This window comes from Mustela nigripes, chromosome 8 (genome assembly GCF_022355385.1).
Source record: "Mustela nigripes isolate SB6536 chromosome 8, MUSNIG.SB6536, whole genome shotgun sequence".
NCBI lineage: Eukaryota > Metazoa > Chordata > Mammalia > Carnivora > Mustelidae > Mustela > Mustela nigripes.
Window position 1 is genome coordinate 51,823,691 of NC_081564.1, and position 14,457 is coordinate 51,838,147.

The 14,457-nt window shown below is 33.4% G+C and overlaps 1 protein-coding gene and 1 pseudogene across 4 annotated transcripts in view; both read right to left on the minus strand.

The window, feature by feature from the left end:
• Positions 1-14,457, minus strand: part of TRAPPC8 (trafficking protein particle complex subunit 8) — a 74,732-nt gene that overhangs the window by 36,012 nt on the left and 24,263 nt on the right. For 2 of the 4 annotated variants that reach the window (XM_059409406.1, XM_059409405.1), the window contains exons 10-13: positions 13,393-13,493; positions 12,036-12,141; positions 3,832-3,852; positions 2,816-2,947 (exon numbers count right to left, since the gene is read on the minus strand). In XM_059409406.1, the coding sequence (XP_059265389.1) occupies positions 2,816-2,947; positions 3,832-3,852; positions 12,036-12,141; positions 13,393-13,493 (360 nt within the window). The remainder of the gene's footprint in view (positions 1-2,815; positions 2,948-3,831; positions 3,853-12,035; positions 12,142-13,392; positions 13,494-14,457) is intronic. The other 2 variants (XM_059409409.1, XM_059409408.1) reach the window with 1 other exon arrangement.
• Positions 7,271-7,422, minus strand: LOC132024074 (U2 spliceosomal RNA; annotated as a pseudogene).

Here is a 14,457-nt window from a genome sequence, read left to right on the forward strand (position 1 = left end):
ATTGTGATTATATAGGAGAAAAAGTCTTGTTTCTAGAAAATGGGAAATACGTCCTGAAATATTTGGGAGTAATGAGGCACCAGGTAACTGGTAACTATTTGATAACTATCAAATCGCTCAGGTAAAGTTTCTGAACTGTACTTACAACTTTTTTATAAGTTTGAGACTGTTTCAAAATAATTTTAAGTGCTATTTCTTGATCTCCATACTTCCTTTAGTAAAAAGGAACACAAACATTGAGTCTTAAAAACTGAGATACAAGAAACAATATGTCAAAATGTTGAGTTCAAGTGCATTTTTACGATTTCTTGGAAAAGCATCTAAAGAGATTTAAAAGGTAACAAGGATTTAAAGTCTGCCTTTTAAAGTAAAAATTGAAACAGGGGTATACTGTGTCTAGGGGTATATGGGACACAAACACACACACCCTCTCTAGCACTTTCTTAAATTTTTTACCAATTTTAATCTTCAGAAATGTCAATTCCTTTTTTAAAATTCCTTACTGGAAAACTAACGGTAAAAAAAGGAACTATTAAAAAATGCTGGGGACAAGAAAAGCAATTTGGCACAAACTCTCAGACAGAGAGGACTGAGAAATGGCCTTTCTATATACACATAATCTTCTCTAACATCCTCTAATCTCAGCCAACAACACATTTTAATGGAAATGTCATAAAAAGTGCTGCTTCTGAGGAACAACTTGGCCTCACTGACAACCATTTTTGTTCTATGTCCCACCTTCCAAGGAAGATACTGTTCTTGACCAACTACAATAGGACATTGTTTATTTTTCCAACAGAAGAGCATTTCTAGTTATACATTTAGTTTCTATATACTGTCTGAGAAAGAGATTTTCTGGATGCAGGGTTATATACAGAGTGGTCACAAAATACAGAACTGGGTACCCTGGAATCACTAACTCCACGAGATAACTAGAGTTAAAGATGATTACTAAGAGGGTGCCCAGGTGGCTCAGATGGTTAGGCATCTGCCTTCAGCTTGGGTCATGATCCCAGGGTCCTGGGATCGAGCCCCACATAGGGCTCTCTGCTCAGCATGGAGTCTGCTTCCTCCTCTCTCTCTCTAACCCTGCCTCTCTGACAGATCTCTGTCTGTCAAATAAATAAATAAAATCTTAAGCCACCCAGGCACCCCCAAAGGTAGCATTTTTAATTTGCATGTATTTCCTAGAAGTAACATATCCTATAATCTCAGAAGATGAAACATGAGTGGTTGTTTCCAATTCCAATGACATCATCATGTTCATAAATGAAACCATTCATAAAAGTGGACAAAGATGTGGAAAAGGATGACTTATTTTTAATAAGAGACAATGGATCATTCCTAATGGGGTATTTAATTTTCCTCCCAAGCAAAGGGAACCACATGCTTATTACATTTTGAATAAAACATTTTTAAATGACAATAAACAATGGGATAACATGTTCCAGATGCATTTGCATTTAGTATGGAAGAAGAGCTTTGAGCAATGATTCTTTAAAATTTTGTTCCCCTCTAGAACCTGAGAAATTCTAGTTGATGGAGTGTATCAATTATTATAAGTTGATATATTAAAAAGATATTTAATTTTAGAAATTTTTAAAAAATTTATTTATTTGATACAGAGAGAGAGAGAGATCACAAGTAGGCAGAGAAGCAGACAGAGAGGGGGGGGAAGCAGGGTCCCTGCTGAGCAGGGAGTCTGATGTGGGGCTCGATCCCAAGACCCTGAGATCATGACCTGAGCTGAAGGCAGAGGCTTAACCCACTGAGCCACCCAGGCGCCCCTCAGAAATATTTTTTACAGTTTTGTATCTAATATAAAGCAAATTCACCTATTTTCTAACTTGCCAGTTTCCAAAAATAGAAGGAGGAACCCAATATTGAAATACTTGTTTTTTAAAATCATGGCATTTTCACATGAAATTGAGAGTAATTTTTGAATGTTTTTGTTTCTTTGCACCGTTTTAATAACATATAACTTAAAATACTGACATGTTTGTTTAGCACAGACTTTGAAAAATAGATGTTCATAAAAATTCATTATTAACCAAATTTTTTTAAGTCCTCATATTTCCCTATGATATAAAAAACTCCTTAAAAGATAAGACTATGGTTTTACAGTACATACTAAGCTCCTTGTATAGTTCCAGGAATTCAGAGATGATTCTTCAATCCATACTTACTTATCTATATTTACAGTAAACCATGACTTACTGCTGCTACCACTCTGCCTTTAACAATTCTCCCTCCAACTAATAATTAAAGGGCAACTGGGGCTGGAGAAATCGCTCTAAAATAATAAGTATCTCTCCAACCCAACTGCTTCCAGGGAAAAGAGAGACAGGATTTCTACTCATTAAATATTTAGTAAATATCATTATAAGGCACTTTGAGAAATAACAGAAGACCAGAGCTGAAGCAGAGAGTCCAGCCACTGTGAAGGATAATTAAAATTGTTTAAATGCATTCAGTATATCCAGCCCTTCATATGTATGATTTGTTTTACCTCACAAAAATTTGGGCAAGACTCCAAAATCCCAAAATAAATACAAAAACTGAGGCTCAGAGAAGTAACTTAAACCCAAGTCAAGTTGTGAGCAGATCAAGATTCACACCCACATTTATCTAAATCCAAATCTCATGCCCTTACCAATATAACACATTACCTCAGAACAAAATTTGCTTCCATTTTTAAGATTAATTTTAAAATCATAAAAAATTGATGAATGGCATACATTTATAAAATAAATAGCTAATAACAAAAATTAAAATAAACTATTACTTTTTTTTTTTTTTAAGAAAATACACTCACCTGCCCAGCTTTACTAAACCGATGGCCTGCCAATATCATATGAAATGCATATTTTCTAACCATGGGACTCTTCATGTTTATAAAGCAATGTGCCGCCTGCTCCAAAAGAAGTGCACTTCGAAGATCAGAATCCTATTGAATGTTTAAAAAAAAAAAAAGGTTAGTTTCATAAAATTAAAAGCAAAAAGATAACTGGTAAAAACCATTTAATTTCTAAAAATAATATATAGTATATTCACTATTTAGCGTAAGAGAATCTGAGGGCAGAAATCAAAGGGCAATCCAATCTTGATGATTCTTTCTTCCAATAAGCACAAATTTTTCTTGAAATCCTTCAAAAAATTCCCTACTATTAAATATTTTCTTTTGTTTTTCATAAAGCCAAATGTCTGGTTATAATATGCAGTGTATAATAAATCTCTGAAGAAATGCAATCCCTTTTCAAATGGCAAAAAAAAAGTACATAAACTGAGAATACAGATATACTGATTAAAGACAAACCGGAAAGGAAAGCACAGAAAACAACAGATTTGCACAATTTCTTCAGGAAATTGATCTGAGATATCTAATAGCATATTTCTATTTACCCAAGAAAAAAAGGAAAAATAAGAGAATGTATGTAGAATATGAAATAATCTACTCTCTGCTTTATCCTCTACTAAGTTTACTGTATGTAAAAGCAATTCTCAATTTTTGCTTAATTCAAGAATACCAAAGTGACTGCTTTTCATTAAGAAGTTTATAAGGTTTCCCCTTCAAAGATTATCCCGGCTATTAGCATTATTAGTAAACGGTACAACTCAAATTAGTTTCCACTTCAATGGACTCTTACATTAGTGTCTACAAAAACCACATACTAAATTTACATCCTCATCCATAAGGACAACCTTTCAAATGAAAGAGCCATCACCACTTTACAAATAACAGAGAAAGTAGTGAAGGATGCTGATCAAGTATCAACAACATTTTCACCAAAACTTTCTCTAGGTTTTCAGCTATTCTCAAGCTGAACTTACCATGCCCTTCCATGTGTTCTGCTGCCATTATTTTCCCCAGGGAGAGTTGAAAACAGAAAACATTTACTTTAAATGCAATAATGTCAACAAATTATAGTTACATCCAAAAAGTGCTCATAGATCATAGATTATTATAACTAATCTCTGCAGCAATCACAAAATTAGAGTAGAAACAGATCTGAGGAAACAATCTAAAAAGCATTCAGTAAATGGTAGATATTATTACCTAGTTCAACTTCCCTATGACAAAAACTTAATGATAAAATGTTTCTGTCCAAGTTAAGATCCAAAACCTAATTAAGTGGAAAAATCAGGAATGTACAATTGACAAGCCATTCTTATCCAAGAGTTAAGGGAGCGAGGGAGTGCATTCTTCATTTTTAGGAAAATGTTTTCTTCTTTAAAAAATAATTTTTTTCCTTAAAGAATAAATGTTTGAAGAAAAAAAAAAAGGTAAACATCTTTCTGCCCTATTCCATGCCTCATCTAACTTGCCAGGTGGTGTCATTTCTCCCTCTCTATATTTGTGCTTTTGTGTTAAATATATATTGTTTTCTAAAAATAAATGTAATTTTTCATACAGAATATTCTTTATCTCACTTTTTGGACTTAATATAGTATCATGGACATCCTTCTAAGACATCTATACTTCTTATTTCTTTTAAAGCTACACTGTATTCTGTTTATAAATATTCCACAATTTGTTAATATGGTCTCAATTGACTAATTTAGTATTGCTATTAATTAATATTGACTAATTTAATATCATACTTTTACTACTTTTGTTACTATAAAAAAGTACTTTGATAAACATCTTTACAAAACCATTTTTGAGTAATTATATATTTTTATTAGACACATTCCTGGAAGCAGAACTCACTCAGTTACTGAAAGCTATATATATAGTTCAAATTCTAATAGACAGAGCCAAACTGTTACAAAAAAAGTAGTAACAATATATAATCTCATCAAGAGAATGAGAGTGTATGTTTTCCACTTTACTCAGCCAAAAATTACTTTAAAAAATTTTTACCTCTTTCATTAAAAAAAGATGATACTTTGCTCCTCAACATACATTTAATAGTAAGGGTGGTACTTCATACGTTTAAGGCTCTTTTGTTATTTTTTCTGTGAATTGCTTATTTATATTCTTTTGTGAATGGGTTTTTGTGATTATGTGGTTTGTAAGAGCCCTTTGTATACTTAATCAGTATTAGACCTTTGTCATACATTTGCAAATAGTATTTCCCAGTTTTGACATGAATGAGTTTTTTCTTTAGTAGTCAAGCATACTAACTTTAGCCTCTACAGCTTCAAGATACTGCGTCAAACTATGAAGGAATGTTATTCCTAGATTTTTTAAAAAATGCTTTCTTGTATATTCTGGTGTATATATGTTTGTTTCATTTTTTCATATAACTTAATCAAGCTATAATTATATTACCATGTAGCAAGTAAGTTAGGGATCCAACTCCAAATAGCTAGACATCACAATACCATTTAGTGAAGTTCTCCACTAATTTTAAATGACACCTAATTATATGTTATATTTAAAATCTCATTCTACTCCATTACTCTGTCTTATCACTGTAAACAGTTTTAATTTCTATAGCTTTATAATAAATCTTAATATCTGGAACAGGTAATTTCCTCTAAATACTTCTTCTGTTTCCAAATTTTATTTAGGCTTTTCAATAGCATTTCACAGTCTTTTTCTTAAAGTGCTATAAATTTATTCCTAGTATGTACACACAAACACACGCAGTCACATACAGTTATAGAACATAAATACATACATATTTTTTTAATTGCTTATGAGGCTTCATTAAACTAGAAAACTTGGAAGGGCAGCAATCCTGGGCATTCTAATTAAGATAAGGAAGATGCCTTAGACATCTTCGATGGCATGTAAACGATTCTAATGTACAATCTAATTGAGAACAGCACAGTAAACCCTCAGCACTGTCAAATTTAGTACTCAAGGGCTGACCAATTTAGGAGACCAGGAGGTCCATAGCATATATCATTTCAGTTGAAGTAAAATTTCACTCTTGCATCCATATGGCAGTTTTCTGAGAAAGAACTGATCTGCTGAGCTGAATGCCCTACTCCCATGACTCCTGCAACTTTGTTCTTCTGCAGTCCCTGTTTCTTACAGTGACACCTACAGTAGAAAATATATTGCTTTAAACCAAAAAATAGCCCTGAAAAAAAAAAATGACAACTGCCCTCAGTGTTGATGGAAGAAAAATGAAAGAATTTCACAAAGTGACAGTATTATCTAGAAAGCAGAGGCTTTTAATGAGTTGAAGAATAAAGTTTTATTTTAGTGTTAATTCATATCTACGATATGACAAGTCTATTACATATGCTCTACAAAGAACTAAGAAAAAAAAATCTGTGATACTATTTCAAGAGGAATTCCAGCCTATGAACTTTGCCTGTAACCAAAAAGATAATTTTAAAAACTGCTACATTAACTTAAAACATGAGGATAAATATCAGGGAGGGGGAGTTAACTGAGTTAGAGGATTCAATAAACACTTCCATAAAAACACAATGGATGTGGGCACTGGTTGCACAGACTTAAATAAATCAAATCTCAAGGATGGCTTTCAAATTTTTTCCTTGTGTAACTGAAGTTAGTAGGAAAGATGCTACAAGCTGATCAGTTCACCACAGGAACAGTTCCTCCCAAGGTGGAGAAACTTGTAAAAACTGCTATTACTACCTCCAATAGTAAAAAAAAACTCATTTACTGTGTTTTAATGCAGTAACAGACAGAGGGGCTATTAAGACCAGAATAAATGTTCAGCACAGAAACACAGACACATTAGGGAAAAAGCATCACATCTTAAGTACCAAATTCAAACATACTGTCCTATAAGGTGGTAACTGTGGAGTGTTTTATCATTACCTGGGTTTGCTCTGTCATCCTGAGAATCCCAGCACATAACATGAATAAAATCCACTTGCCCATAAATTTACAGTCCAAAAAATAAAGCCAAAGTACAACTCTGTCCACCCAGACCTCATAGCTGTCTTTTCCAAAACAGTGCTACCAAAAACCTAGGAAATCTAATTCACTATTGTCAGGAGTATGTAACTCTGTTCCCTATCCACAAAGCAAGTGTACTTTTCACATATTATAAGCCTTTTTCATTGACAGAATGCATATAAAAAATACAATTAGTAGTTAAAATTTAACATAATTTTATATACACTATACCCAGTAGTCTTTACTTTCAAATTATCTGAAAGAAATATCTGAAAGGTATAGCACAAAAAAAACACAGGAATGACAATTTCTAGGGAAATATACCACCACTCATCCGACCTCTCACCCCTAAAATAACAGTTATAGTAAGTTTCTTCAAATTTGATGACAAAACAAATCATCCAGGTTTGAAAAGGTGAAAACAAACTTGGAAAGGAAAAAAGAATAATGACAGAAAATACAAGTTTGCAATGCAGACAGAAGAATTTGCTTCAAATAATTTTTATTCAAACTCCTAAAACCATAAATTGCCTTTACATTCACTGATAGTCCTTAGATTGCACTTGATCTTAGCCAAAAGGCCAAGAAGCAATGACAGTCCCTCGATTCAAAAACAGCAATATATTCAAACTGAAGTTAAGATTATTTATTACAATACAAAACATAAACACACTCAAGAATCTATATTCAGCTCTACTAAATAATTTATGTCTAGCAACTGTTCATTTTGGTCAATGTCCATGCAGTATCAATTACCTGACACTGTTAATATCATCCCTTAATCTAATTAGCTATCTTACAGAAAGCTTTTAGAATAACTAATGGTTCAGTTCAACAAACATGTAAATTATACACCATGTGCCAAGGCCAGTGTTAGGCACTGAGAATAAATATGCAGAAGACAACACAATTTCCTACCCTCAAGAACTTAAATATAATTTCCAGTATGTGACAAGTCAGGTCTTACAGCATTATAAGAGAGAGGAAGATAGATACTTAGGATAATCTGGGGTATTGCAGATGACTATCAGAAGGACATGACTGATACAAGGACTAGTAGACAAGGGAACAAAGAGGAAAAGTCCCCAGTCCAGAAGGACATTACAGACATGAACCAAGACAGCAGAAGAAGGATTTAAAGAGGCAAGGGGGTGGAAAGGGAAGTAAATTATTTGGAGATACAGAAAGAAAACATGTTTTAAGAAATTAAAAGAAAAACCTGGATTACTGACAGAAGACTGTAGGCACATCTCGGTTTCTGCCTTGGCCGATGAGAAACTAGCTGGTTATAATTTTAAGATATGATCAACAAGATAAGCAAGTTTATGACTTTAGTATAGGTATGTTGTGAAGTTGCTTTGGAAGCACCCAAATAAGTTAAGTCTAAAAGGCAGCTGGCATTACAAATCTAAAGTTCAAAGAGAAGTCAGTTTTGGAGATAGATTTAAGAGTGAAAATCATTCCTAAGAAATGATCACCCCAAAAATGTATAGAGTAAAAAGTACAGTGATCCAAGGATTAAAACCATAGAGTGTATTAACATTTAAAAGGCAAAGAAAGGAAGTATTTGATTTTGTTTTTGTTTTTTTCCTCAGGTATTCATCTAAAAAATCTGTCTTTAGCCACACTTATTAAAAAAATCATTACCATTCTTTATAGGCCCGGAGTTGACACAATTTAGTAATATCTGCTATGGTGTACATATACAATGGAATATTACTCACCATCAAAAAGAATGAAATCTTGTCATTTGCACAAACAAGAATGAAAACTAGAGTGTATTATGCTAAACAAAGTCAGTCAGAAGAAGACAAATATCGGTTATGATCTCACCCATATGTGGAACTTAAGAAACAAAACATATGAACACAGAGGAAGGGAATGAAAAATAAGATAAAAACAGAGAAGGAGGCAAACCAGAAGAGACTCTTTTAACTATTGAGAACAAACTGAGGGTTGCTGGTAGGGAGATGGACTTAATGAGTGATGGACATTAAGAAGGGCACTTGCTGGGATGAGCACTGCATGTTGTAAGTGATGAAGAAGAAGGAGGAGGAGAAGGAGGAGGTGATGTCTCTTCTGGAACTTTCCATCTACACGCAGTCTTTGGGGCACTCGAATGGCTGAGTCAGTTAAGAGTCTGACTTTTGATTTTAGCTCATGTCATGATCTTAGGGTTGTGAGATGGAGTTGTGAGATCAGGCCCCATGTTAGGCTCCACACTCAGTGGAGAGTCTGCCTGAGATTCTCTCGTTCTCTCTCTCTCTGCCCCTCCCCCCTTGCTCTCTCTAAAATAAATAAATCTTTAAAAAAATCTTGAAAACACACTTTTGCCCTTGTTTAATATTGGTGTATTACCTACGAAATTTTATCTATTAGATGCTTTTACTACCAATCAGATTCAAAGTAGAAAGAGAGTAAGTTAGATACTATAGAAGTAGCTTTGAAATTGAGCCCTAGCCAACAATCCCTCCCCTTAACTAGACCTTTGAGCTAACAAGGTCAGAAACATCTGACCCTAAACCACCTGGCATGCTGACATCAGATGTTTATTCTTTGAGATTAAAGCAAATGTGCAAATACTGTTGGCCAGTTTGGAGATGGGGTAGAAAAGTAATACATTACACACCTATTAGTGATGCAAAATAATAAAAATAATATCTGCTGTAAATTTTCAATAGTAACTATAAAGGGATTGCTTTTTCCTCTTCTAAAATATTCATAACAAAGGTTATTTTAAATGCTTAAGATGATGATTTACAAGTTCATACTAATGAAACTAAGATTAAAAAATTCCTTAGTGGGATGCCTGGGTGGCTCAGTTGGTTAAGCAGCTGCCTTCGGCTCAGGTCATGATCCCAGCGTCCTGGGATCAAGTCCCACATCGGGCTCCTTGCTCCGCAGGGAGCCTGCTTCTCCCTCTGACTCTGCCTTCCACTCTGTCTGCCTATGCTCGCTCTTGCTCGCTCTCTCTCTGACAAATAAATAAATAAAATCTTAAAAAAAAAAAAATTCCTTAGTAATTACTCACTTTAAGTATCAATTTAATATTACAATGATGCACATACATGTTGCTTTAAATATTATTGTATGTAAGAAAATAATTTCATTTACAACTGCACTAGGAATAAACTTAACCAAGGAGGTGGCAGAGCTGTACGCTGAAAACTATAAAGTGCTCATAAAAGATATTGAAGATGACACAAATAAGTGGAAAGATAGTCCATGATCACGTACTGGAAGAATTACTATTATTAAGCCTACCATAATTCCAAAGCAATCTACAGATTCAACACAATCCCTACCAAAATACCAACTGCATTTTTCACAGAAATAGGGCAAAAAATACTAAAACTTATATGGAACCACGAAAGTCCCCAATGCAATCTTGAGAAAAAAGAACAAAGTTAGAGATATCACAATTTCAGATTATAAAACACACTACAAAGTTGTAAAAATCAAAACAGCGTGGGACTGGCAAGAAAGGAGTCACTCTGACCAATGGAACAGAGTAGATAGTCCAAAAAGAAATTCATCCTTATATGATCAATCCATCTATGACAAAAGAAGAATATACAACAGGGAAAAAAGCCTCTTCAATAAATGGTGCTGGGAAAACTGGAAAACTACATGCAGAAAAATGAAACTGGACCACTTTCTTATATCATACACAAAAATAAGCTCAAAATAAAGACCTAAATATAAAGACCTGACATAAAAATCCTAAAAGATAATACAATAATTTCTCTGACATTGACTGTTAACAACATTTTTCTAGATGTCTCTTTAGGAAAGGGAAACAAAAGCAAGAATAAACTACTAGGACTAAATAAAAATAAAAAGCTTTTGCACGTTGAAAGAAACCATCAAAACAAAAAAGGCAGCCTACTGACTGGGAGAAGATTATTTGCAAATGATACACCCAAAAAAGGATTAATAACCAAAGTACATAAAGAACTTAACACCAAAACATAAATAATCCCATTAAAAAGTAGGTAAAGGACCTGTATAGACATTTTCCAGAGAAGACACAAAGACCGCCAACAAACTCATGAAAAGATGCTCAACATCACCCATCATCAGGGAAATGCAAATCAAAACTACAATGAGATTAGCAACTTAGACTTGTCAGAACGGCTAAAATAAAAAAGAAATAACAAACATTGGCAAGTATGTGAAGAAAAAGGAATCCTCATGCCCTGCTGGGAATTCAAATTGTTATGGCCTCTGTTGAAAATAGTATGGAAGTTCCTCTAAAAAACTAAACTGTAAGTACCATATGATCCAATAACTTACTAGTGGGTATTTACCCAAAGAAAATTAAACCACTGATTTAAAAAATTATATGAACCCTTATGTTTATTGCAGCATTATTTATAATAGCCAAAGTGTCCACTGATAGACAAATGGATAAAGAAGATGTGGTTTATATATCTATATACAATAGAAGATTCACAGCCATAAAAAAGAATGAACTCTTGCGATTTGCAACAACATACAGATGGTCCTAAGTGGTATTATACTAAGTGAAACAAGTCAGACCAAGAAAGACAAATACCATATGACTTCATTCATATGTGGAAACTTAAAAACAAATGAATAATAAAAAGCAGAATCAGACCTATAAATATAGAGAACAAACTTAAGTTGCCAGAGGGAAGGGAATAGGGAAATGGGCAAAAGGAGTGAAGGAGAGTGGGAGATAGAGGTCCCCAGTTACAGAATGAATAAGTCACAGGGATAAAAGGGAGCATAAGGAATATACTCAATGATCCTATAATAGTGTTGTATGTGAAAGATGGTTAACTATACCTGTGGGGAGCAGAACCTAATATATACAGAAGTTGAATCACTATGTTGCACACCTTAAACTAATTTAACACTGTATGTCAGCTACATTCAAAGTAAAAAATTAAAAACCAAAAAAGAACTTAAGTAGATCAATATTGCTATACATAAGTCAAAATCTAATTCATAAAAGATGTACATGTTTGTAGTTAATAATAATGTAGACTTAAAATAGAGAAATAAATTCATAAAATATTTCTAAAATACATTTAAAATTAATTCAACAAATAAGTAGCCATATTGTAAATTCCTAAAAAGAAACTGCCTTCTACTTTCATGTTTTGCATATGCTTTAAAAAAAAATAGTTTTTGAAATTAATGAAACATTACTAAAGTAAATACTACACATTTTCAGTACCTCACTAGTCAACCGTATTAGGAGAGCTGCAGCCTCTGAATATTTGCTTTGGCTTTTTAAGATTTCAGCACTAAGCAATACACATCTCTCAGCCAATACCATATTCCTAAAGGCAAAAAAGACAAGAAAAATATAATTAGCATTACAGTAAAACCTTAATACATCACAGTAACCATGTGTTCTCACAGAGGGCTATATCTGCCGCCAGAATCTCCAAATACATTCTAGAATAGACTGCAAGGTTTAAGAAGTGGGATCCAAAACTGGCTCCACCACTTATTACCTGCAGCCCTAAGGCAAGTTAAACTCTTTTTTAAGTTTCATTCTCCTAATCTGTAAATGAAAACGGTAATAGTACCCACCATTTCACAGATTTGTTATGAAAATTCAGTAAGTGTGTAAATTATTTTGGCCTAGCAGCAAGTGATGGGCACTCAAAAAATGTTAATGATTATTAGTACTGTGTTGTAAACACACTGCTATTACTATTATCCCTATTCCTTAATATTATAAGAGACAGAATTACCTCTGTCTTCCAACCCACCCATTCTACATAGAACAGTCAGAAAAATCTTTCTGAAAAATAACTTTTATTATGTCAAAGGATCTACACAATACTTAAGAATTCTCCATTTGCTTCTACATAAATAACTACAGCTTAGCAATAACAGTAATAAATGAGAATGAGGGTTCCACATACCGATACCTCCCAAAACACTATTTCACATGCACCCTGTACCCTAGCCAGGGCTCCATTCCCTTTTACCAGTGATGATGCATCCAAAACATTATTTCTGCCAATCACAATTCCTGAAATGTCTTCATGACTGTCAAATCCCAACCACCTTTCTTTCAGATCCATTCCTCAAAAATCCTATGAAACCTCCTCTGACCACTTTCTGGATCAGTCTCCTCAGAGGTGGTGAGTTCTAACTCCTATGGAGTTCCGACAGAGCTCATTATTTGTATAAAACACTTTTCATTTTCTTCCCTGGACTATTATTCAACTCTTTGTGTTCTACATATTTAACAAAAAAAGTTCAAAATGGCTAACCCTTGGCTTAACAGTAATTTAGGTTAGAACTGTCCACACAAAAAGATCACTCTCACTATACCGTATAATCTCAGAATTACACATAACAAATTCCTAACCACAAACCCAAACAAAATAGAAAGAGAAAGGACGTAATAAAACACTAGTTTTAAAAATCACTTCATTTTATCTCTAACTGTATTAACTTGATTCAGGAGCTTGTTTAAATTTAAAGCATGAAAAAAAATCCATTTATACCTAGGAACAATATGAGTGTTAAGTTTACCACTAAATGGATAGAACATAAACATTCTAGTCACCTACTTGCAGATATCTCTATATGTCTGGATTGCTGTGTCCATGTAATGTGCAGGATATGGCCTAGGTGCTCCTGGCTGAAGAAAAGCTGACACTGCTGCCATTTCCTAAAGAAAAAGACATTATTTATACTACTTCAAAAAGAGAAATATTCTTATAGTTAAGCATTTGGAAGCCTACAAATTGTGGATTGAAGTTTGCTGATGCTTTTTATATATGCATACATATAAATTTCATGGATTAATGCAACCTTGAAAAATGTATTTATATACTTTTAGTTTTTAAATTATTTAGTCAAATACCAAAGTCTGTCATTCAGTATTTAAATAACATTTTTCAAGAAGACCTGATAAACATTTTGAGTTATGGTATATACAACTAGCAATCCACCTAGCTTAAGATTCTGCCACCACCGTCTCCCTGTTCTTCTCTATCCCTCAATGAGTAAACAGACTGATAGAGACAAGGCAAAGTACATCTTTTCTTAATCACTAGCATCAGAACATGACAGCAGAGTTCACATCTTGCACTTTATGTATTCTAGCTACTTACACACTATTTTACATCCTATACCATACAAAAGGCACAAAAACCTATTTCTTAGAACTATATTACTGTTAATTTTCTAGGTCTTTTTACTTGGCTTCTAAAAGCCATTCTATTGTCGATGTCTATGCTTTTAGTTAATAATGCAAATAATATACAATGGTGCTAACAAATTTAGAAGTAAAGACTCAAATACAGGGTTTTGGCCTTCTTGGTAAAATATACTACTATGTCCTCTTATAGACCAAGCTTCAAAAAAATTTTAACTAGTAAAAAAGAACCTTTCATAAATTGGGAGGGGTGGACTTAATGCTGATCCACTTTTAGAATGAATAAATGTATTTGTCTGCAACATTTTTTAAAACAGAAAAAAATCAGATAATTATCTAAAAATTGGGAGAATGATTAAAACCTTTAACCTGACAAGCTATAGGTTCCATGATAATATAAACTGCATCTGTTCCAGAATGCATTTCTATCCTTGGTATCCAACAGTATTTGCTCCAAAATTTAATGAATTAGCTG